The sequence below is a fragment of the Erithacus rubecula genome (assembly GCF_903797595.1).
Source record: "Erithacus rubecula genome assembly, chromosome: 3".
NCBI classification, from domain to species: Eukaryota; Metazoa; Chordata; class Aves; order Passeriformes; family Muscicapidae; genus Erithacus; species Erithacus rubecula.
The window spans coordinates 93,939,404-93,966,297 of NC_136689.1; the positions used below are offsets into that span (position 1 = coordinate 93,939,404).

The 26,894-nt window shown below is 34.7% G+C and overlaps 1 protein-coding gene across 8 annotated transcripts in view; it reads right to left on the minus strand.

Moving 5' to 3' along the window:
• CCDC102B (coiled-coil domain containing 102B) overlaps positions 1-20,750 on the minus strand; it is a 174,123-nt gene extending 153,373 nt beyond the window's left edge. For 7 of the 8 annotated variants that reach the window (XM_079301105.1, XM_079301099.1, XM_079301103.1 and 4 more), the window contains exons 1-3: positions 20,647-20,750; positions 4,550-5,152; positions 2,508-2,716 (exon numbers count right to left, since the gene is read on the minus strand). In XM_079301105.1, coding sequence (XP_079157231.1) covers positions 2,508-2,716; positions 4,550-5,140 — 800 coding nt within the window. In that variant the 5' untranslated portion in view covers positions 5,141-5,152; positions 20,647-20,750. Of the gene's footprint in view, positions 1-2,507; positions 2,717-4,549; positions 5,153-10,130; positions 10,222-20,646 lie in introns of all 8 variants that reach the window. The other variant, XM_079301100.1, reaches the window with a different exon arrangement.
• Positions 20,751-26,894: the final 6,144 nt, after the last annotated feature.

Sequence of the window (26,894 nt, forward strand, 5' to 3'; positions counted from 1 at the left end):
CATATTAATGGGACCTCAAATGTATAATTGATATAAGCTGTTAGTACCTAGTAGAGGGTGTTGGTGTGTAATTTTACATTGCAAACCCAAGCCTGATATTTTTTGAATGTCAAAACATAGTTTTTCATCTCTTTATTTTTATTATTTTTTTTAGACTTTTTTTCTTTCTGTCTTTTGCAAAGCCTGATCTGTGTGCATAAGGCTATGTCATCATTATTGATTATAATTTTAAGCAGAATGCAATAAGCAGAAGAACTCTCAGGGTGAAGAAGCAAAACATCTTATGGAGAGATTAGTTAGGAAACCAAGAAGGTTACTAATTAGATAACTGTTAGGTAACTTAGGGGGAAGTTCAAACACTGGATTTGCATAAGCTAACTTGACTCTAGAAAAAATGCAGTCAGAGTGCTGCATGTAAACCAGGAAACTGCTGAGAAGTCCTCTGCTGAATGAGTAAGATCATACTGACTGCTAGAGTAACTTTTGGCCTTGGGGTTCAAGTTGTCTAGGATCTGTTTGCTCTTGATGCAACACAGCTGCATGTCCTTGGCTCGAGTTCACTGAGAAAATTGCTAAGTTGTGAGAAAGAAGCTGTGAGAAAGTACTTAGGCTAGAGCCACATAAGATAAGGGGAGTAAAAATGCAAACAGGGGTGAGATTGTTGAGATAGTCATCACTAGCAACTCCAGAAAACAGGAGTAAAAATACTGATGTGAGCAAGAATAAAACCTAAGAGAGAAAACTGGAAATCTGGAGTTGGAAATTAAGCAAAATAAGCCAATTCTACTAAACAGTGGAAACCAACCCTTTCTGAGATAGCAGGTGACAGCCTGCCCAACCAAGATTCATCAGCTATCTCAAGAGCCTGGTGATTATGATAATACTTATCCTAGAGACATTATTCCTATTTGCTATCTGAATTGCCAAATACAGTTGCTTCATACTTAGAAGTTGTGTATGTTCTGCTTACATAACAACTCTTAATGCAGGAAATGTTGCCCTCCTGGAGAGGGAGTTGCTGTACCAATCCCCACTGTTATGTGGAAATCACTGCTCTGTGAGCAATTTTGCTTCCTGAGGTTGCCATTGCACATGTTGCATGTTATAGGTGTGCCCCTGTTCTTACCATATGCCAGTAAATTTATTGCCTAATACCACAGTCAGTATACACCTAGGCACAAATGAAAAAATCTGTCTCTGTGAAGTACAGCTACAAATGGGTTAGAGAGGGATGTGAACAAACAGACAAACCAAAACCTATTAAAGTTTTGCCTGAGAAATGACTAAAAGTGAGTTGAAAAATTATCCATTTTCTTAAAGAAAATTATTATATATCTAAGCATACTGTGATTGCTGATGAAGTACCTAAGCCCAGGAAAATGGGTATGTGAGGCATCAGTGTTCTAACCCACAAGCATATTTGCTGCCACAGAAAAACTAAATACTTTTTAAGGAGAGAGAGCATGGCTATCTTCTGCTCTGTGATTCAACTAGAGAATTACTGTATGCTTTCTAAAACTGTCCAATTCATATAACAAAGCACATCAAATACTAGTTAGGAATTCAAAGGATTTTTTTACCTCAGATTTGTACTATCTACATGACAAGAATGAAATAAACAGACAGGCAAGAAATATGAAATAAACTGACAGGAAAGGAGTTCTTCAACACAGTTTACCACTACATTTCTGAACAGAAAGTGTTGATTATATATGTAATAGACAGGGAATTTTCTTCCTTTTAATTTTCTAATTAGCTTAAACTGATTTTGAAATTACCGTCAACTGCAATTACAGCCTGAAGTCTGCTACTACATCATCATACATCACATGCTGCATGTTTCTCTGAAAAGCCTTTCTGTGAGATTCAATCTTTCTCAATCTTTTTCACAACCATTTATAAAACATACAACTTCTCTTAGGCCACCTAATTGTAGATTTAGTATTTATACGAGGAAAATTTTAAGTGCTACATAAGTGTACAATAAATGTGTTACTCCTTCTTTGTTACCATCTTTTATCACAGACTTTGGCAGAAGTGAAGAGGTCAAGATTAGCAGCATTTTGCAGCTGATTCATGTATTTTGAATGCAAAAACAACCTTTGTCATTCTGCAGTTGGTCTCTTTCAAAGTCTGCTGGTAGAGTATATGAAAATTTGTTATTATGCACGAAGCACTTCAGTAACTGGGTATAACAAATATTAGATATCATTGCATTGCAAATTGCTAATAAGTACATATTTGTATGGAACACCTCTTATTTAAATGACAGACAAGCCAAAGAAAACAATAAACATTCTATGCTGAATTGTTTATCTAAATTCTTAATAAAGCCTTTTAAATAGCAATGAATAAAACTTAGAAAATATGAGCTATAAATGCACATCATCATATTATATAATGCACATCATCATCATCATCATATATAAACATCATCATATCTGTCTTAGAAACTGTCTTCGAGCCCCACATGAGAATTTCACAAGTAGGATATATTTTGTACTTACTCTCTTTCCTTCTGTAAGAATTTTCTCATCTCAGCCAAATGCAAATTTAAGACTGATACATGTATTAAATAATTTTCTGTTGTCTTAGCTGTAGTGCCCAAACTTATTTTTGATTCCTCCAAATAGATGCTGGGAAGTCCATTGGTGAAGAAGTCAGGAGGGTATGGATTGAAATTTCTTTTGTCATTGCTTTGGTCTTTGTTTGCATCCTGAGAAAACATAAATATGACACCTGAGTAAAACATAAATGTCGGAAAAAAGTCTAACATATTTCCAGCGGGGCCTACCAAAGCTCTTCTAGACATTTAAGGAACATAGGACAAAAAAATGAAATAGGTAATATTTTAGATAGTTGGACTGTATATAGATGGAAGGTGCAAAAATGTCAGTATATTTGAACAACTGTCATTTTGTGATATCTCACAGCTTCTGTTATGACAAGCTTCATATCCAAAATATTTCTAATGTGTCTTTATAAGGAAATCTATTCAATTTCTTTTTTGTTGACTATAACTCTGGTGAAGACAGAATCATGTAACTAATAAAACCAGCAATGTAATTTATCCATACAAATAATGTATTGAGAAACCCTACATTATGAAATCTTAAACTTTTTATGTAAAGTGTGTTGAAGCAAGCTTATACAAGTTTTTCATAAGGAAAGAAGTATATAGATATTTATTTTGAAGACAGATGTTTTGCATACAAAACATAGGAAAAACTAATATCAAAATAGGAAAAAAATCCAAATACACATTTCTGAGGAAAACTGAATGTCACTTATAAACAAGTTTCCCTTAGAAATGTATTTGCTTTACCATATCTGAGGAATTTTGTTTCAAAGCTAATCAATTTTAGCAGTTTACTGACAATCTTCCCTCATATCACACTGTTCTTTTGAGGTTTTTGAATAATGCTCAAAATTTACATCAGAAAGTGCTAGAAACCACTGAAAAGATAGAAATGTTTTCCATTGACATATAACATTTCAGTTTTCAAGTAGAAAATATTTTATAGTAAGGAAAAATAGTTGAAGTGTATTTTGTGGTATTTCCTTCCAGTAACACATTTATCTGCCTGAAAATATGAAAGACATACTTTATTTGGTAAAATTTATTCTTGCTACTAACATAATTTTTTTTTCTTTCTTTATTTCTTTTTTTCTTCTTTTTTTTTCTTTTCCCCAGATTTCACAGGATTATAATATTGTTCATATTAGTAAAATTTCCAAACAGAATACATTCAGTTCTAGGATCTTGGCAATTTGCCTTGAAGTAAAAATTTTCCTACTATCAACAATGCAGGGAAAAACATTTTCCAGCAATGTATGAAAAAAAAAATACCTATATCTACAATGACTGAAATCTATCAGAAAACAAATAAAGTTTTTACATGGTGCTGTCTATGAAGACTATACAGTGCATTCCAAGGCACAGAATTAAAGGTAGTTAAACATGAACAAATACCTCAGTTTTTGATGAATATAACTGGATCTTTTGTATAGAGGTAGGAGCTGTTTAAACAGTGCTGATACTCAAACATTTAATTCTATATAATGACTTAATTGCTCTCCTTATCAAACAAAAAGTCTTGCAAATTTGCAAAAGAATTGCCTTACTTCTTCCCCTGCTTTTGAAGTTCAGGGAGAATTAAATTACTTTATTTTAGAAGCCAATAACCTAATTTGCTTTGGGGGGGGGGGGGGGGGGGGGAAGAAAGAATACAAAGCATGATTAATTCAGATAAGAGAGGTAACCTTTTACCATAAAACATGTGAAGGAGTCAAAATAATATTGTAAATTATTGGATACAACAGTCTGCCTCTGTTCCTTAAATGTCTAGTCATAGTGCAAGAGTATGAATTATTTTCTGTATTTTTCTGTATTAGAAATATTTAGATGGGGGTTGAGGGGATGAAGGGTTTTGCTAATGAGTGGACCAGGTAGCATTTTGTTAAAAATTCTTGAAAAATCTCATTTCTACATACACATCCATACTTTGCCACTTCTTCATGAACCATAAAAATATTTCCCATTCTTTACCTTTGTGTCTTCTGCCCCAGGAATTCTGATGATTTTGTTTAGGTCTTTTGGAGGTTCTGGTTCCAGAAACATTAACAGATTTTGGTCTTTTTTAAAATAGGATATTTCAGAACAAGAGCATTCTGTTTTTGAAGCAGTTCCATTCTCGCTTGCTAAATCCTGATTTATTTTTTTAAGCACACTCAGCTCTTTTATGACACTGTCCAATTTGATTCTCAGTTGTCTTGCTTCCTCTCGTGCCTTATTTCTTTCTGCTCGAACTTTGCTCCATTTCTCCCTCCAATTAGCGGTGCAATCTGACCACCAGCGCATGGTCTTCTCCATTTGGGCAGCTCTGGCTTTGACTTCCTCCAGTTCCTGAATTTTTACTGCTTCGAAAATTTCCCAGTCACTGCTGTAACTTGTATGCATATGGGCATAATGAGGTGAGTTTGGGTAGAAACTTTGAGATGGAAGATTTGAATGACATAGATGGTCACCCAGCTGCCAACATCTATCTAATTTATCAGATTGTGTTGGTTGGGTCCCAAAAACCTCCATCTTTTCCGTTTGCTTCTGAATGGAGTCTAAATTCATGTTTTGATTCATCATCTAATTTCACTCCTAAAAAAGACAAAGACAGACAATAATCCAGCTTTTCATTAATTATATTGTATGAATAACCTTCAACAGTTGGGGTTTTTACTGCTTTAATAGTGTGTTAATGATGCTGATCATGTTTTAAAAATGTGCTTTTTCAACAAGAAATAGCTATTCAAATATCTTTCATTTAATACTTTTTGAGTACAGCATAAACACACATACCTATTATTTGGCTAGGATTTTTTGCAGAGAAAGAGTCATTAAATAATCATAATGCACTCAAAAACATTTGATTCTAAAGAAAACAGACAAAAGTTTTCTTCTTTCAAGACAAGATTGAATTAATACATATTTTAAATATCTAGTAAGAGGAAGTTATTTGTCTAGAACTACAATCACAAATCACTTTCCTTCTTTCCCAAGCTGTGAAGTTTTATACTAGGCAAAGCTTGCCTTATAATTTGCATACCTAAGAAAAAAAAATTATCAAAACCCCTGTGACCTTTGGATTTCCTGCTTATCAAGAGAAAAATGGAGCATTTTTTATATGGGGCTTTATTTTGCTCTCTGTATTCCAGAGGATTTACAGGTAGTATATTCTTCTTATATTCTTGAAAATGTAGCACTATCCTGCTGTACTGTACAGCCTACCTCGTAATGGTATGACTCAGCTAGTAAATCTTGCTGCATTCTTTTTCATTATTTATCTTTTGATTATTTATTCCTTATTTGGCCCAGAAGAAAAGTAGTTTCTCAGAAATTGCTTCCCTATCCCAGTGCGGAGAAAATGCTGATATGGACAGTCTGTAGAGACTAGCCACTTATATCTCCTTGGTTTTTTCCCTCTTGGTTATGTTAAAAACAAACCAGAGGAACCAAACAAACAAAATTCAGACAAATAAACAAACTTAAAAACCTTGCTACTTCAACAGAAGATTAAGTTGTAAGAAATAAAAAAAAAAAAAAAGCCTTTACATTGTGATATCCATTTGTAAGAATATGTTTCTATGTTACAGCAATTAGTGCCAACACCTGCATTTGAAATGCAGAAGGCCAATGCTGCTTACAAAACACTGAAGAGTAGATAGTTTTGGCAGTATGATTCAGTTGTGTCTCATTTCAACTGAATAGAAGTTTTTGCAGGTTTTGTTCCAGTTTTCTAGCTGTTTTCAACTTTTCTATGATTTTCAGGACATTTATTTGCCATTTGTTAGAAGCTTATGGAGAGCTGTTGTAGTGGAGTACAGATATGAGAGGAGGAAAAGGACAATGAAGGACTCCCAGTTCCCCTCATTATCACTGTCTGGTGTAGCACCATCAAGCCCATAGCAACACTACACAGATGTAGCAGAACTGCTGCCAAAGCTTCATCAAGGTTGAGCCTTTCTTGTTTCTTGACCTACTTCCAGAAATTTAATTTGAATAAGCTTTATCCAAAATATAGAAAATATTGTTACCCACAAATTTGTATGAGGCCCAGTAGAGCCAAAGTAACTAAATATTAAACTCCTGCAGCCAGTTGTTAATTTAACTTCTGGGTTGTGGTAATTCCTTTGTTTCCTAAAGCTCTAGTTAAAAAACAACCAAACAAAACCACAGTAAATTTTAGATACATAACAATATATATAAAGCATATTATATAATGCAATAAATACATAATTAAGTAGTTGAAACTTTTGGATTTTTAAAAAGTACAATAACTTTTTCTTACATTTTTGGTATATGCCCCAAATGAGAATATATTTACAGAAGTGTTTATTACACTTTACATAATCAGTAGATTTTTTTCAGTGGATTTTGTTAGCTTCTTTGCATATTCATTAAAAGAAGGGAGAACTTGGGGAATGCTCAGTTTACAAATCTGAAAAGATGGAGAAATAAGAATGGTAATATTTTTCTTTGACTGAAAATTTGAAGGACCTGAGTTATTAATGAATCAGAACAGCCTGCTGCTGATGTTTCATTACAGGTTTGAGGTGACTTTTTTGACATTCTACAGCTGGAGAAATAATGTCACAGATCACAGGATACTAAAAGGAAACACTGGCTATGAATCCTTGCTCCCCTCCACTGTGATGGCTCATGTGTTCTTGAGCCTGGGGCACTGCCAGTCAGATTAAACTTACAGCTGCAATAATTGAAGTAGGCTTGTACAGTAAGCTGGTGGTCTCTGAGGCTTCTAATCATCTTATGAATGTTGCCTGCACTTTCTAGCATGAATAGATGATTCCAACTCTGTACCTAAAATTTTAAAAAAATTAAGAGTTAAAAGAAGTCATTTCTCCTTCAGAAACCAGAAGTGCTGTCTCATTCCAAGGTGGTAAAGAGAAGGAAGTGTTTCTATTTTATTGACTTAACTATATCTTTTGCAGTAAATCTAATCAAAACAGGTTTTTTAGATACCTTCTTTAGGATTTCAAGAGGTAGAATAAAATATTATTTTTCATTAGAAGAGACAGATCTCAACACAACCCATTTCAAAGACTGGCTGACTCAGCATAAAACCAAATAGTAATAGAAATATTTGCTGGATAAGTGAAACAGGTAACAGGAACTTTATTAAAATATGAATTATGAAGATTTGTGCTTGTATCCATTTTTTAAAAAGTGGATTAAAATATCAGTTTTAAGGGAAGCCAAGATTTAAAAACTAGAAAAATGTGTTGTTTATTGTAAAAGTTCTGAAACTGTCAAAAATCTCACAGTTACAGGAGAATGGTTAGGACGGACTTATTTTATCTTATTTATAGTTCATATCAGTCTACTCTTTCATGTTCTCAAAAATAATGGATGAAATTATAACAAAAACAAATCCAACAGTCCAACTGAAGACTGTTGTGGAATCTATTGATACTGAATCTTTAGTCATCTCTATAGATGTAGTGGTATCTATAAAATATTAATTTTCTTCTCTGGTATATGACCAGTCCATAGAAAACAGCACATATCTACACTGAACTCTGAAAACTCTCATCTATAAAATATCTATAAATGTTCCAGAGAGAACAAGAACAATTTTTGTATGTTAAAAATAATTCAAAGAAGAAAAGTCCATGTTAATGTCATTAGACAGATCTCTTAAATCAGAAATATCACAGGTTTAAAATCAGCAAAAAAAAAAAATACTGTATGGGGTTTGTTTCAAAGTCACTACTTGAGTTTACAGCAACTGACTAGCTAGCACAGCACATGTAGCTCAGTGTACATAATTACTTTAAAAAATATAATTGGACAGAAAGATGAAATAAACTTAGAGATTGGATAAAAATGGGGGTTTTCTGATCAGTGAAACCTTCTGATAGTTCCACTTGTAGCAGCTGACTGATAAGAAGGAACACAACATCCCTTTTAAAGTTGTTTTTCTTAAAGAAATAATTTAAAATAAGTATGAACAATGTACATGAAGTAACATTCATTGTGTCGTGAGTGAGGTGTGATGATAAGGTGAGAACAGAGTGATGACTGCTCTCAGAGGAAAAACCGACAAAGACATTTGGTGAACACTAAAACGAACATAGATCTCAACCATATTAAATTATATTGCAACTTTTCCTATTTACCTAATGATCCTGACCATCAGTAAGAAAGAGAGGAGCTCTTCATTTATTTTTGCAACCTATTGTTTTAGGTAAGCAGCAGTATATTCACCCTTGGTAGCACCATTAAAATAATCACCAGGAGAGAAAAGAATTATTGCACTTTCCTCATGTTAATACATGCTCACTGAACTCAGCTTTTTCAGTCAGTTTAGTAGTTATAGAAGTGCTTGAGGATACAATTTCAACATCCTTTTACTAACTGCATAATTTAATCCTTAGTTATATGTCTCTTAATTGTAAAGACCTCAGCCCAAACTTTTTTAAGGTATTGTCTTCAAAGAAAATGTCTGCTTTAGATTAAACCAGTTAATTTTCTTTTGTGCAATCTATAAATTTAATAGCACAGAGGAATCATAGAACTGAACATGTTCTTTTTTAAGTGTAACTGGAAAGTCAGAACTTTCCATGGTATTGCTGCAGATCACCCATCAACAAACCCTGACAAAGAGAGAAGGCTTTGAGAAAATGGGCAGGGGTGATGTGGTCATTATGGGAAGAATATAGGAAGTGATTTAACTCACCCCCTGAAAACGTGGCTGTTTACTAAGGGCTGCTAACTATCAAGCCATCAGCTCAAGAAGAGGAGATAAAATTTTGTGTGTCTGTTACTGTTATAAAGTTGGTTTTAATTAATAATGCTTAGGGGTCCCACCCAGTGGCGAGATGGAAAAATATTGCCAAGTAAATGATTGAAAGGCATGGTGAAAAAAAATCACACTGGAAAGTGATTAATGATATAGCTTAGACTAAAAACATATCCATAAAAAATTGTATTCAGTTACCAAAACACTAAAAATCCTGGCAACACACAACCAGGAGGCTGATCATTTGGTTTGAAAAAATACAGCACAACACTGAACAAATACCTGGTTACAGGAGTGGCTTCGACACACAGAGGATTTATTTTAACAGACAATAAGAGAGGATGTCAAAAAAGAGGAGTGGCAAAAGTTCTGGTGAAAGAAATTGTATATTTGTGTCATTTTTAAAAAATAATAGTACAGCACATTTCCAACATTGCACCAACTTCAAGGAAGGTATACTAATCTGGGAAACCTCTCATGTACATTACCAGAAACACCTGGGGGGTGAAAATAAATCCTTACAAGAGCAGAAATAGTGGTGGTCAGACTGTATTCCCTTCCTAAGCTATCACTGGTCTCACAACTGATTTAAGCCAGTGGTTTGCTACTTCTCCCTTATCCAGAGAAACATAATCTTAGCATCGATAGCATTTTAAGAATAAAGTAGGACAAGCTTGGTTTAGTTCAAATCTTGTACAATGGATTTTCCAGCTAGTGCATCAGCCTCAAAACAGCAGGACAGTAAATCGATGGAATAAACTACTAAACCAGCAAATACACAAGAATGGATCTATTCATACTGTGTGGGAATTATACCTGTGAGTACTTGTAAGCTGGCTACACAAGTGCCAAACTCCCACAAGAAGAACCACAGATAAGGAATTCATATCAGTAGCTGCCCAAAGTCCTGTTCAAACAGAAATAAAACCCTTCTGAAGTCCATATAATCAGGCTGCAGTTAAACATACAACTCAGTGTTCACAGTTATCTGTGTGCCTCTCCTTTTACAATGAAAAATGGAACAAGTTAAAAACAATTGAGGCTTGGAATATGTCCAAGACCTGAGTGCCTTCCTCTTGCATCACCATGGCAACACTGATAATTGTAACATATACCCAGAAGTTATCTATAACAGATCCTGCATTTTGGAACAACTCAGCTATTGTCAGATCCATGACAACCCACCTTTAAACTGGTTACAGAAGAAATACCATCTGCAACATCACAAGGACACGTATTGACAGTGGGTGATAATGCTACACTAAGATCTAAAGTTAACCTGAACTGACCTACACGCAGTTAACACTGGACATAAAGATGTACATGGTTGTGACAATAACAGAGTGAAAGGGGTACTACAGGCATGTAAGAAAACTAATCATATACTAGTGGCCCAGAGCACTTACATCATATGTACACAATGAGAAAATACACAGCAATTATTTCATAAACACTCCTAAAAACCACTGTGCAAATCAATGTAAATAGGCAAAATAAAGCTACCATTAAGGTGCACAGCTCATGACTGTATCTTAAAAACAATCCAGCCTACTTCTTACTAAAAGTGCCCTTCACTTAATGCAGTTGCATTACTTACAAAAGCCTATGACTTATGGCTCTAAAATTAATTACCATGAACATACATTGAACATAACCATGTATACACTCCTGCATGGAATGAAAGCCTTACTGATTACAGTGACCATCTCTATGATGATAGATACAAAGTCATTGGCCAAAAGAACATGGAGGTTAAAGACATATTACTCAAAATACATTGGGTGAAACTGGAATAAGAACTGAATTAAACTGATACTAAAATCCTACCAAATAAATGTCTTAATATTACAAGACACTGAAGCTAGGATAACCAGAATGACTTGTAAAACTCTAAGAGGAAAGAAAAGGAAAAATATGACAATAATGAACATACAGCTGATGCTAATGTCTGACACATGCTGAGAGTGAGTGGTCAGTGGGAGAGCAGCCTGTACCTAGAGCTCAGTGAATAGTAAGAGATAAGGGCTGATGTTAGCTGCAGCCAGCAACTTCTGCATCTTCAAAAAGCAACTACCTGGCAATTTCTTCAGGTTACACTAACTCATGGAAATGCTACAGAGCAAACTTCTGAGCTGGAAAGTGAACATGCCTAAGGTTACCCCCAGTGTTTTTGTATCAGATCCAACATCAGGCTGACTGATGAGGCCTTTGTGCTTTTCAGTGAGAAAGAATGACACTGGCATTGACAGCTTGGTAACTAGTTTGTTCACAGAAAAAAATATGATTTAGAGAACTTGTAAATAAGAGAACTTGTGCATTAGGGAAATAATGAATTAGTGAGTTCATGTGTTTGAAAGGTCTGTAAAAAGATGATTTCACCATTGTTTGATGTCTTTATGTTTTGGTGGTGTTGTTTGAGGCAGAGGATTTTTTTTTCCATGGTTTGTTTTTTTAATGAGCTCATAAGCTCATAAAATAAAGTTCTATTTACAAAGTACACTGTATTGTAAATTTGAGAGATCCAAACAGACTGTGACATCATACAAAGATTATCCTACTTCATGAAAATTAAAAGATAGTGCTTTCAAGACTTTTTAATGCACAGCCAAAGATAATTGTGTTTATTTTTTTTTCCAACAGCTATAAAAAATATTAACAATATTAAACCATATGGCATATTTTAAGCTATGTTGTTTCCAAACATTGTATGCCTTACATGTGTCATAACTAAAAATCAGCCAAAAATGGCCTGAAGAGACAAATAATGCTAATTGTTTACTTCCCATTAGGAGATATGTGATAATTTTTCCCTCTACTCATACTTCTCTAGTTTCCTTTTGACATAAAAATGTCAATAAAGATCTAATTTATTTCCAAAACCTGTTTTATTTTCTTCTCCTGTCCAGTAACTGAAAACAGTTATGCTATGAAAATGAGAAAATATAAAGTTATGTTTTTTAACTTCACAAAGAGAAGGGGTTTTTGGGTTTGTTAGGTTTTGCTTCAGAGAGGTGTTGTAGTTGTTTTGTGATTTTTTGTCCAATGGGGAAATATAAAAAATTCCTGAAAAAACTTTTCATCCTAAGACATTAATTTGGATAGTATGTGCTAACTGTCTCTTTGAGATACAATGAAATCACAGTGGCAATTCATTAATGTCCTGATACATAAAACTAAAATTATGCAACCTCCACTTCCTTCTATAACATATCACCTACCTGAATATTTTAAGTGCAAGTGTCAATGACAGACCTAAATCTTAGTTCCCGAGTTCTTTAATTGTCAAAGTTCCTAAGGAACAGGATAAAGACTCAAATGCTCTACCAAAAAGAAAAAAAAAATTATATATATATATATATATATATATATATATATATATATATATATATATATATATATATATATATATATATATGTACTTGAGAGGTTTGAGAGTAAACAGTAAAGAGAAAATTGATAAGTAGTGTTCCATGTTTCTTATAGGTCTGACCAAATTCATAATCTTGGAAACACAGAATATCACTATTTGTTCTCATTATTTCTTTATGGTACAGACACCTTTGCCTTGAAACCAAAAAAATAAATTTAATCTCAGGAGATACTAAAAAACTCTAGAGGCAGAAAAGGTGTAGGACTAAATATAAGTAAGCTCTTGATAGTAGAATCGATGTAAAACTGGAGTCTGATCTCACTTCTGAGTTTATCAATACTAGATCATGAGCTGGAATAATATGACAGAGATGGAAAGCAAAAGCAGACACCCAAGTTTCAGCTTGGCTTTCTATTAAAAACTCCATAAACAAAGTTTACCATTCATTCTATCAGGCCTAAAACGTTAAAAACTAGAAAATAACTTCAGGAAAGTTAGCAGCTCTGCAGGGAAAATTGCATTTTACTGCAATACAGTAAACATTGTGACAGTCACAAAACGTGACACAAAGGCATTTCTGAAGTAACCCCAGAAAGTGCATCGTTATTTTAGCTGCCCATGTATAGCTAAATTCCCAGGAGAAGAGGTAAAGATAGTGACTGAAAGACAATAAACCACAGAGGAAACAGTAAGTGAAAAGACTCAGAAATGGCTTTTTTTTTTTTTTTTTTTTTTTTAATTTTATTAGACTACCCAGAAACCAAAGGAAATCAACATGATGCTGAAAAAAGCATTTTGCACTATGTGACAGGATCAAGTATACTGCTTCTGGATATTCCAGTATCCATTGTGATAACCAAAGTTCTCTGACTCCAGAGGAGGAATCCTTTCTTTCTATTATTGATAGTAGCAGCTTGCTTCTCCTGAAGGTTTTAATAATTCACATGAAGGCATGTAGGGTAAAATTGCATCTATATAATTTATATCTTAAAAAAAACCAAAACAAAACCAACCAAAACCAAACCAAACCATGAAGTAGCCCTAAGTGGCCCTTATGGTAGCCATTCCAGTCACATTTCCAGTATATCCTCATTTTCTATCTTTTCCCACAACCTATTTCAATCCTTTGAGATGAGATTTACAATTCTAGGTGTAAGTCACCCCACTCATTTTAGAGAAAATAAAAACTCTAATGTGACAGAAATTCTCATGAAACAAAGGCATGCCATGTAGAAGTCCTAAATATGATGCTCTGAGCAATGGGGATGGTCTCAAAGGTTCCCCCTATCATGACTCTTCTGAGCAGTGTAATTTCCGAGAAGCCTGCTTCTCCCAGTTTTAACAATGTTGCCACAACATCCAGGAAGTGAGACAAAGTTAAGATCACAAATTGTGAATCCCAGAATACACAACTTTTAGGCAAATGGGTCACAAAACACTATAAAAATATGGAAGAGCCACAAGAAATAAGCCCCTTTTGTGACAACACTGAACTGCTTTAAAAGCAGCAATTCTGCACTGTTGTCAGGAACTAGCTTTAAGGAACATGGGAAAAGAAGAAAAAAGGCTTTATCCCTCAAATCTATTCTGCCAACAGAAACTGCAAATATGAGAACACTGTGTACAAAGGAAAGGGGTGAACAAGATAATCAAGCATTCCCAGATACTTCCCAGGCTGAAGGTCAGTTCCAAGCATAGGTGGAAACAATCCAGAAAAAATATGCTGGTAACAAGAACAATAAGTCTCTTGCAGAAATATTTACTTCTTCATGAAGTTTCACAAAATTTTACATTTGGAATGATGCTTTTATTGAAATGATTACTTATGCCATGGTTTATCTAACCATGAGGTGCATGAATTGCTTCTGTAAAATACAGTGAAACTTTCCATGCCAATAGGAGAATTTAACCATGGGACTGGTATAGCTGTCATGGTTCAAACGTTTCAAAAATTGAGTGATTGATTATTTCTTTCCACAGAATAAAAACATCCCCAGGTAAAGTGAATTTTTTCTATTAAGTAACACTAAGAAAACAGGTTTCAATAATTAAAAGCAGCAATTTAGGACAAGATTTCTTTCACGGCATATTTTACATTGTTGTTGTCAGGGGCAGGGTGAGGGAGTGGTGCTAAAGCTTGGTCAAAAGCAAAAGCAAATGCTGTAATTTTCTCTGAAAAAGGATACAACAAAAAAAGGACATGGCCCACTTAGCTGTGGTCTTACGTACAGTTTTTCCTTTTTTCCTTTCCATGTCTAAATATCCATTTTAAAGTAAAATCCAATTCAGTATTTCATTTGTTTTTTAAAATGCATGCATACAATATATCTTGTATAATATTGTACAGACTATATAGATATTGTAAATATTATATATAAATACTGTAAACATATGCATTCATAAAAAGACACTTGGAAGGTAATCATAGATTACAATAAATGTAAAGACTAAACAAATGTTACTCTTTCTTTTGCCTCTTTTTTTTTGGCTGCCACTTTTAATAAACTTTATATAGTCTGGATACTATTTCTTCAGATGAGAACCAGAATTATATACTTACTCTGATTTAGGTCTAGTGGGTAATACAAGTGATTACATATCATTGAAATATCTTTCAAAGTCTTTTATAGCAAGAGGCTGATGTTTCTTCACATCTTTGAAGTTGTATTCAAATTCTTAGGGTGAAATACGGGTGAGATAAATATTTGTACATAAAGATATTGTCATTTACTACCCATAAGGCCAAAAGAAGCTCTGAAGTACTGCCCTAAAGATAATTTACAGTAACTTCATTTCCCCAAGAATGTTTTGTTTGATTACAAACTTTCATAACATTTCACCCATATTTTTTTGTGCATTCAAATCTGCAGTACTGATGCTCATTCCTTAGCCACTACACTTGAAAAACATATTGTATGATCATATTATGCAGGGAGGGAAGGGACTGTGTATGACACCAACAACTTTCCCAGACAATCTCATAAAGCACAAAGTACTATGAAGAAGCTAAACCAATTATAACCCAACTAAATTTGGTATCTGTGGCTTTTGAGACAGCTTTTTTGGCTAGTTCACCTTTGATTAACAATTCTTACTAGGTTATGATCAATGAAAAAAAGAGGCAAAATAAACTCTCAAAATTTTACATCCTTTCAGAGTAAATGACTAACAAACAAGTTAACTGAACCTAGTGTAAACTTTTGAGTTAAAAAAGTAGCCAAGTCCCCTAAACTCTAATCTAATCTCAGTGATTCTATGTGAATATCTGTAATCTCCGAGGAATATATTGTTTGAATTATTACTAGGAAAAATAGGTCATGAATCAGAATATTAATAATAGCTTCATTTGGGAAGAGATTCAGAATGTATTTAAAATAAGGCAATGGTTAATTCATGCAAAATAATTAATATGAGTTAAACATCTGGTCTAATAGGTATCTTCTGAATAGCACAGTGAGATTACTTTAGAACAATAGTAATCTGTTATTCAAACTTGAAACAGGTAATTGCTTCAGAAGAATAGGACTCATATTAGTTAATACTAGTTCACTATACTGAAACACTATATTTTTCTAATGTTTATAGCTAAAGATACAAGCAAAATCTTCCTGTGATTTATAGACACCTACAGGTATCTTGTTCTGCAGGCACAATGAAATGTGCTCTTAGTAACATTAAGATGGTATCTTGAATTTTTATTTTTGTTTGTTTTGTTTTGTTTAGTTTTTGTTTGGTTTGTTTTCAGCAATTCCACAGCTATGACTAAAAATAACCAAGTGCATGAGTCTTCTTCCTCTGTTTACACAGAAAGCAAAGCTAGTTTCTGTGAGTGTTTAGCATGACAAACATTTTTTAGCCCACATTGAAATGAGCTGCAGTGCTAACAGGGTCATTCCCTTTCCTGGGAACAAGCAGGAAAAGTAGGTAGCTTCTTACACCACTCAGTTTAGTTACAAGAGAACCAGTAGTGAGTCACAAGAGAGAATCTCAGAAGAGTCAGCTCGGTCGGAGTTGTCAGTGTGGTATTTCAGGATATGAGCCCAGCCAGTGCACACTCTCACTGCCTTGCCTATCCTGACAGGCAGCCCTTTAACCTGACACAAGAGTGTCTTCCATGGAATCCCTCTGAACTTTTCAGAAAGAAAGAAGACTATACAAATGTAGGGAAATAATACCCAAGGTATGCATCATCCACCAGCTTAGACCTGCTTTGAGTATGCAAGTCATAATTGGTCTTAGAAGTCTTTACAAGCATAAAAGCCAGCTGTGAGCTCAAAGTCAAAGAAGACAAGAAAACTAAAAAGATTTCATTCAGCTGGTAATTTTCATGCAGGGTATTAGTTAAACAATTTAAGCTAAATGAAATATAAATATTTGCAGATAAGCTATAAATACGATTATAGCACACCATTAGGACAAAAGACCATTGTATTATGTTGAATTCTCAAGGGTAAAATTTCTTTCCCAGCTATTGAAAATATTAGCATTCTACTATTTCATGTTTCATTTACTTATGTTCAAAAGCCAAATGCACCTCTTTTTTTGTGAGAACCACCATAGCTTCTTATTGAATACAGCTGAGGAGGCTCAACTACTCCCAAACACAACTGAGGACTTCATAGATCTGTGGGATTTTTATCACATTTTTTGATTGGGCTACAGATCAGGTCAGCTGGGCTTCTTTCAGTCTCAAAAGGAAGTTAAAAAAAGGACACTGAAGACAAACTAACCATTGTGAAAAGCACTTTACTGAACAAAAATTAGGTCAGATGCAATGCTAAAACAAGTTCATCCAAACAGTAGAGGTCACTTAAATGTATAGAGAAGCTTCATTATTTAGACAAAATCATCACGTTTATTTTCTAGAGTTTGTACCTCAATTCTTACTTCTTCTATGTTACTCATTTGGAAAGTGAGCTTGAACTGGATAGCTTCACTTTCATTCTTTCATTTATAGGCTTTTTTGCTTACTAGAAAAAACCCACTCACTGAGTTGGGGGGGGTATGTTTTGTTTATTGGGTTTTTTTGGAGTGTCTTTTTTGGTTTTTTTTCTTTATTTTATTCTACTTCCAATAAAATATGAAGATGTAATTACATATCCCTGAAAAAGTCAAGTTTCTAATCCGTGCTTATACTCTAGGAAATTCTTCAGATTTAAAAAATCCTTAACAGTGTCTTAAAACCATATGCTTTATGATATGAGAGATCAAGAATTGTATTGTTAGAGTTGAAATCATTTATGATGCTTTCCTGTTCAAAACATTACCTAGTTTTAAAAGAAATTTCATAACACTGGGAGAAGGGAAAATTAATCACAAATATCTGATGATTTATGTCAGACCAAGACATAAAACATTCCAATGCTTATTAGGACACAAAACAATTTTTCTTCAAAACACTACTCAGAGTCTAGAAACAAGTGATTTTCCCACCCACATAAGTAGGCAAGTAAGAACACTCATGAGTATTTTGTTTTCTCTGGGTCAGAGCATATCCCTTTGGCTGTTTCAACTATTCTGATATAATTGCATCAGAATTAAAAATTCTGTTGTACCGAGATGCTTTTGTTTTTTTCAGAATAGTTTTAGAAGCCATATTTTCTATAATTATTATTTTAAGAATATTTCTTACAAAAAGATTGCTATTTGGACATTTCTATGTAATTATTCTTTTCCCTAACCAGCCTAGTATTTTAACACCATCTCATGTCTTTCAATAGCTCAAGGACTGTGATTTAACATTTGCATGATTTAATGCTGTAAGATATTATCCCATGATGACCCAAACTCCCCTAAATCATCCTTGAGGGAAATGAGAAAAGGAATAATCCACATTGTGATTTTAATCTGGATTCCACAGTTCCTAGAGTGCTCAAATAAAATAAAACACAAAGTATTATCTATTGTATCCTAGATGTTATTTAAACCCATAGAGAAGCATATATCTATTCTCTCAGTGCCCACTGAGTTCAATAGGTAGTCCCACTACAAGAGAAAAAAAAACATTTGAATCATTGGTGACTACTTAGTGTGGCAGAAGGGAAGCTGGCACTCTTTTTGCAAAAATGGACACCTAAAAAAGTTATGGAGAAACATCCAGGTCAACTGAAATTACATTTAAAAAAAAAAATTAAAACAATGGGAGCTTTCATGAAAATTCCTTCCTGGTATTCCTCCAGTAATGTGATTGACATTAAAAAAGAATGTGTTTGGCAAAAAACCCAGTCTTACTTAACCTAGTGTAAATCAGACCTAGATTACTTAATTAGCATGAGCAGAGAATGAAGCTGTTCAGGAAGGATCATTTTCATAATAAAGCAGTCAATTAAAGATCATTGCATGGAGCAGAAAGGGAATAGGAGGGAATAGATTAGGTGAGCCATTGGAACAGGCTTCCCCAAGAAGTTGTGCATGTTCCATCCCCAGAAGTGTTCAAGGCCAGGCTGGATGGGGCCCTGAGCAATCTGCTGTCCTGGGGAGCTTCCCTGTCCATGGTGGAGGGATTGGGAACTAGATGACCTTTAAGGTCCCTTCCAATTCAAACTTTTTTATGAATCTATGATTCCATGAATATAAAATTTGTACACTTCATATGGTTTCAGTATCTACCCTTCCTATGTTGAAGTAAATTTTAGCCTGTTAATTAACAGCTTCTTTAGTGCATTCATTTTCAAGGGATTTTTTTTCAGATTTACCTGAGGTTACCATTAGTATTTTATACTTAATGTGAAAGAGTGGTCTCAATTATAAGCTGAGTACATGCAAATACACAAAAAAAAATCCCCCCAGACAGCTAATTTCACATTTTTCAATTTAAAATTTCATTAGATATTTCTGGAAGTAATATGACTAGTTCTCTTAATGATACCTAATATATTTTGTAAATTAATTTATATCCATTATATTAGGCAAAGAACTGCATTCAGAAATACAAAAGGAACTTTTTTAACACAGTCAATCTAAATCAAAAACAAGGAGTCTAGCTATACAATTATTTATAGCAGAGTCTACTTCATAAAATGTTTGTAAGTATCAGTGAGAACTAATACAAACAAAATGCAGCTATCTGGACAGTCAGTAGGAAGCCCATTAGTACTATTTGCTATATCTGCTTATTAAACTCATGAACATTGCTTTTGATATTTGACCCTTGGTTCTCATTGCTAAAGGATCATCCACAATGCCTCACATCATCTCTGATACTTGCCTTTAAAATAATGACAGACTGAATATACTTGTTCAGCATCAACAAATCATAATTTCAAAAAAGAGGTTTCATTGCATCAGAATAATACCGCACAGCTAAGAACACATTTTTCTTATCCCATCTCCAGTTATTTTCTGGAGGAAGTTAGGATTATACAACTCATTATTGAGTTGCATAACTTATGAAAAGAGAAACACTGTGAAAACACTGCTTTCCAACAAAAATATGCAGTATGAACTTCTGCAAACTCATAACAATATTTTCATGGCATTTATATCCATAATACCACACCCATTTAAAGGTACCAAAGTTTTACTAGTTTATGCCATTACATATGCATTTCACAAAGTAATTTTAAAGAAGTTTTCAGCAATAAAACTGCATAATCTGTAAAAATTCTGCATTTATACTAATTTCTAATCAAAATTAAGAAATAATTTTTAACAAACTGTCATTTAGAAAAGTTTTAAAACTTGCTTGGTTATGGTAAGTAAGCATGCTAGTACCCTTGCAAAATAAGCTATGTTTAATGGAATGTTAGAAGTAACACTTCATGATAGTAGCAAAAAACACAGAAGAGAAGACTCCAGCTAGATATAACTTAGTCACATACTTCAGATACTGTTCCCTGATCTTCAGTACTTTTGCTGGGCATTTCAGATTGTTTTCCTCCTTAGCATCAGCCTGATAGTAACTCATACTTGAAGAGATTTATAGAAATTAAACATTAAACCCACAAGCTTAAGACCCCTTACCCTGTGAGTTTGCTGGGCTCTTCTTTCTTCTCAGTGCAACAGACACATGTGTAAACAACAGAATTTCCTACATCCTTTTCTCATCGGACTGTACTGGGACCTGGCCAATTGGATTATTTACAGCATTAAGGCCACTCCACAGTAACTTGAAAAAGATTCTCATTGGTCAGGCATTATCAAAACTAAAACCACATTTTTGTTTTAAACACAAGTCATTTGTACAAAATAAAACGTTTTTGTCATACTGTTCTTCACTAAGCATTATTTGTTCAGTTTTCATTTCTCCCTCCCTTTCTAAACTGAAACTGTGACCCCAGTCCTCCAAATATTATGCATAAGATGAAATTAGTTATTTGAATCACAGTACTTCAGCTCAGATCCTAGTACTCAACCAAATTGGTTGGATACTTACACTACTACTTATTCCTGCTATACCTCCTGAATTTTATAATAAGACTATTTTTTCCTCCATCTGGATGATATGAGCTTGAAAATACATGTACTTTCATAATTAGCTCTGCAATTAGCCAGGGGCTTTTGGAAGTTACTATGAAAAACTGTAGTATTCTAGATTATCTGAGAGGTGAAAAGACCAAGGCAAGGAAAGCTAGGAAAAAACACACAAAACTTTGAAAAGCTACTTTTGCATTAAAATTTACAGTTACATATTGAAACACAAGGTAAGAAATATTTATTTCTGGAATACAAACTCCAGCATTTTTGTAACCAACATGGCAAATCATGACACCACTGTCAGAAGCCTGATATCACAGGCTACCTAACTGGCAGGTCCTCAAGGCATAAAACTGATACAGTTAGACACAAATGGAATGATTTGCCATAGCTGTGAAAAGCTATGAAATATTTCTCATTTAAAAAATCTCTCACAATGTACAGAATACTGACAACTACTGTGTCACAGTCTCAGAGTGAGAAGCCAGACTTCCTTTAGCTTCAAGGGACATATCTCTACTTCCCCACTAATAACCCAAAGCTTTTAGCATTACTATAGCAGGTAGTGTTTCCATCATGAAGAGTAGCTGTAGCTGCAAGACTCTTCTCTTGTCTGACACTAGGACTTCCAATTAATTTTTTAAAATTATTTTAGGGAAATGAGCTAGCAAATCCTCCCACTCTTCAGTGACTCACAAAATCTATTACACTACCCAGAGACAAAAGACATTGTCTTCCAAAAGACATAAGTAAAATAGGTGAAAAAAATCTCTGTATACATTTCTGTTGAAAACTCAAACCAAACAAAAAAATATGCAAACCAAAGAAAAATACCCCAAAATCCAAGGCAAAAAATATGACTACACACAAAACAACACCAAACAAGCAAAAAATCCCAAACCAAACCTAACACCACAAAAAAACAAAACCACAAGTCTGCATCAAATTAAGAACAAATAAACACAAAATAAAACCAACCCATCCCAACAGAACCCAAATCCAAACAATAAAATAAGGCAACAGCTACTTCATGCATCTTGCATGACTTCTTTAGCAACTAAATAAATCCCATCTCCCACTAGAATACTCTCTGGCTACATTCCACTACCCCTACTGATGGAAATTGCTGCACATTTAAAAAATATCAAGTTATATACACATCATAACTTAAGCTTCTAGCTACTCACATTTCAACCCATTTATGAGATTTCCCATTCATTTTCCACCATTCTTCACTTGCTACATTCTCTGAGTGCATCCAAGAAGGCTGTTCCATTGTCCCTATTTAGAAAAATTCCTGGTTTCTAAAGAAATTGATACACATCTATTTTGTCTGAAAGGAAGTGAATTTGGTCACAACTGAAAGTGTCTTCCCAAGTGAAGATGTGTAACAGGGAATTTATCATTCAAAAAGAAATAAACACAAAGGACAAAGTGTCATTACAGCACGTGAAGGACCTAGTGCTCCTGGAAGTGTCATTTAAGTACCTTTTGGGAAGGAAAACTACTCTTCAAGAAAAAAAGGAACAAAAGAGAATTATGTATAATAGACCAATAGTAAAGCTACAAAACCCCCTCAGCTTCTACTCTGTTGCATTCTGTTGTAATCAGTAATTCTTGGAAGAGTCTTGATTTTGTACCATTATTAAAAATGCATTCAAATTTAACTAAAAAGTTACTGTAAAATTAGGAAGTTATCATGTAGTTTTGCATCTTTATTTGCAAATATATTCTTGTTTTTTAGTTTCATTTGACCATTTAACTTGATGCTGTCTCACTGCAATAACTGCATAATATGCAAGTTTGCTAATGCATGACCTTCACATATGGAGGTGAATTTTCTTCCTAGAAGTCTCCATGTATGTAAATAATTCTTAGTTCACACTAAGAACATTTATATATACTCATCAACAGAATGATGAGCAACTCTGGTCATTATTTTTGTAATAAAATTGCACTGAGAAAATATGATAAAGCCTATAGACAGTATAAATAATCTAGAACATATGTGTTCATGTATGGCCTTAGCTGTCAGTTGTGCTGCTGCACTCATGATTAGGGTGGGACAGACTTCCTTCACTTTGAGTACATTTGAACTTTGGCAGCATGCCTGACCTGCTTTTTCCAAGATCCATAGCGAAACACTGAGAGAACATGAAAGCCAAATTTTTGAATTTTTATTTGTCAAGACTCATCCCTTTGGGAGTCACAAAGGAAGAGACCTGATCCTTTTCAGGATCACTGAGCCAATGAAGAAGATTAAATAATTTGTCTCAGAGGAAAGTTAGGGCAAGTCTTTCTCAAAACATGGAAGTTTACAATATTTACTGTATTGATGCAATTTCCTTAGCAGATATAAGAAATTATCATTCAAGCCAAAAACAATAAAGCACTTCAAATACAAATGGCAATAAAAAAGAACATTCCTACTATTGAAATTGGAAAATAGAGAGGGATATGAAGCACTAAAATTGTAACCCTTTGAAACTGGGCTTCCTCAAGTATTCTAAAAAACACATACATATGCCAGTTCTTTTTTATTGATGGAAGTAATTTTTAATCTTACTGTTTCATACTATTCCCAATTTCCACACAAGCATGAAGAAGGAGAAAATAGAGGCAAAAAAGTAATATAATTTTGAAACTCATCTCTACAGCAGCATTAGCAAAGCCAAAATTTACATAACAGAAAAAGCAAATCTCTGAAGATATAGTTACATAAGAGATAAGTCAATTAAACAAAATGATGGAAATTGAGAGTCTACCAAACCTCATGCACAGACTACTCAGTGTGGGAAAACACAGTGTGGTTCTGTTTGATAAACAGTCTTGGAAAAAAGTGCAGGGTAATTATTTCCTCACATACCTCTTTAAAATTAGAAATGCAAGAAAGGGATAACATTCTTCTTTAATTTTCTTTTAAATTTTAACACCTACTAAACAAGTGATCTTTGCAAAGCTTTGCTTTCATAAGGTTTAGGTAGTGCATGTATGGAAGGGATGGCTTCTGTTAGAAGCTCCAGAAGCTTCATCCAGAGGCAAGATGGACACAAGGCTGGCTAAGGCCAAGCCAATCTGCGATGGTGGTAGAGCTTTTGGAATAATGTGTTTAAAGGGAAAAATCCACCCTGCACAGCAGCAATTGCACCTAAAGAGTGGAGTGAGAATGTGTGAGAGGAACAGCCCTGCAAAGAAGGGAGAGGAGATGCTGCAATCACTAAACCAGTGTCCCTCAAAGCCTGTGGTGCAGTGAGCAAGCTGTGCCCAGCAGCTCACCAAGGCCCATGGTGGACACTGATCCATCTCTGGGCTGTGGAGGACTCAGAGCCGGATTAGGTGGATGTGTGAGGGAGGCTGGGACACTGTGGAAAGCCTGAACTGGGGCAGGTTTCTGGCAGGACCTGTGGCCCTGGGGAGAGAGGATCCCTGCTGGAGCAGGTTTGCTGGTAGGACTCGTGATCCCCCGGGGGACCCACACTGGAGCAGCCTGTTCCTGAGGGACTGCACGCTATAGAAAGGGCTGGCACTGGAGCAATTTGTCAAGAACTGCAGGTCACAGAAGGACTCATCTTGGAAAACTTCATGGAGGTAAGTCTCCCTGGAAGGACCCCATATTTGAGATAGAGAAGAGTTTGAGTTCTCCTCCTGAGATAACACGCGATGATCTGACCACAGCCCCCATTTCATGCCTCTTTGTGCTGCCTGGGAGAAGAATTCAATAATAAAGTTAATCCTGAGAAGAAGGGAGAGGTAGAGGAGAAGTCAATTTTAAAATTTAGTTTCACTTTTTATTAGCCTATTCTGATTTGGTTGGTAAGAAATGAAAATAGCTTCCCTGAGTCTCTTTTACACCAGTGTCAATTGCTGAGTGATCTCTCCCCATCATGAGTCTTTTATCGTGTCTTCTGTCCCCTGTCCAGATGAAAAGGAAGTGATACATTGGCTTTGGTTGGCACCTAGTGTCCTGCCAGAGTCAGTCCACCTGAATAGGTTACATGCAGGCAAGATTTCATGAATAATACTATCTATGCATGTGACAGCCCACTCCTAGCTAAGTAACTTTAAAACAGATCATCAAACTTAAAAGCAACATCAAACAGCAAAGATTAAAAAAAAATTAGTTATTTTTATTCCAGCACAGTGATAAAGCATAACAGGAAGAAGCTTATCTAGGGCTAATACTTAGCTCAGCTTGTTAGTTTTCAGTCCTGACTTTGCCTGTGCAAGTTAATTTGATTCACAAGCACAAACAGTGATAGCAGATAAATGTAGACTATTTATCTTGTACAGATAAATGCTGCTGATTGAACTTCTTTGCTTATTAGAAGTGAAACAGGAAATAACTATGTATTACATTTGATGTGTTGGCCTGTTAATATTTTTCAGCACATTTCGTGGCAGCAAATATGTAGTAAGCAAAGATGTGGTAAAATTACTTACATGCTTAAAGATTCTCAGTAAATATTAGCTTAGCTTCCTGTTGTTCATTACATTTTTTAGTGAAAATTAGCATATATCACCTGGAAATGGATTCCTTACTATATATACTTCAAAAAGCCTCAGTTCGGCAGAACTACTGATTCTCAACAAGAAATATTAGTAGAGCAGATTATGAATATAGGCTCTAAATCTGAAGATTTCTCTTCAATGGAAGTTATTGTCACATGATACCAGAATTGCAGTATTTTCTGGTTAAGAAAAAGAATAAAATCAAGTCTAGCCACCTCAGTTATTTTGTCTGTTCCTCTTTTATTTCCCGGTGTCTCCTGACCAACTGATAGTTAATATTACAAGGGCATGTAGGGATAGCGCAAGGGGCAATGGTTTGCAACTGAAGGAAGATCAATTTAGATTAGATATAAGAGGGGTTCTTTGGTTTTTTAATATTGAGAGTTGAAACACTGGAGCAGAGTGCCTGGAGAGGTAGTGGATGCCTTCTCATTGGAAACATTCAAGAGCAGCCTGGGTGGGGCTCTGAGTCAACTGATGGAGTTGAAGATAACCATTTTCATTGTGAGGGGGAGTTTAGACTAGATGGCCTTTAAATGTCCCTTCCAATCCGAGCTATTCTATGGCTTTTAAAAGAAGTATGAAAAATTGAAAGGAATTAAATAAAAAAAGATATGGCTATTCCTGCTCTTCAGTGTAACCTGAGTGTAAGGAGATGCCAAACCAGCACACCCTGCCAAATCTTTTATTAACTGCACACAGGTGTGATGCTGCTGTGGTGTCTAGATTTGTCCACAAATGCACTGATTAGAAAGACTTGCATAGGTGGGAAAAAGAAGGCACAGACAATTGACAGCAATTTGCACAGCATGATTTTTCAGTTCACCACCTTCAAACCCTAAAATATGACTTTGAATAAACCATACTAATCAACACATTCCTATAAAAGAAATCAAATAATTTGTACATACATTTCTGATGAAAAATGCAAAAGATCCAACACACAAATAAAAATTATCAAGTCTCATAGTTTTAGAGGAAATATATTTCTTGATGAGTCCTCCATATGCTTAGGTTTTGCAATTTTTCTCCTCAGGTATTGATTATAAAACAAATATTAAGGTTTTTTGTTGGGTTTTTTTTTGTTGTTTCTTTTGGGGGGGGGGGGCTGTTTTTGTTTTGGTTTTGTTTTTTGGGGTTTTTTTTTTCAGAAAAAGTTGACAAATACTGCAGTGAGGTGTACAAGAGGCATATGGATCTTCTGACATCATGTTGGGAGGGCTGCAGGATGAGATGCTCCTTTTTTATCCTGAGAATGTGAGTAATATTAATAAGTACAGCATTAG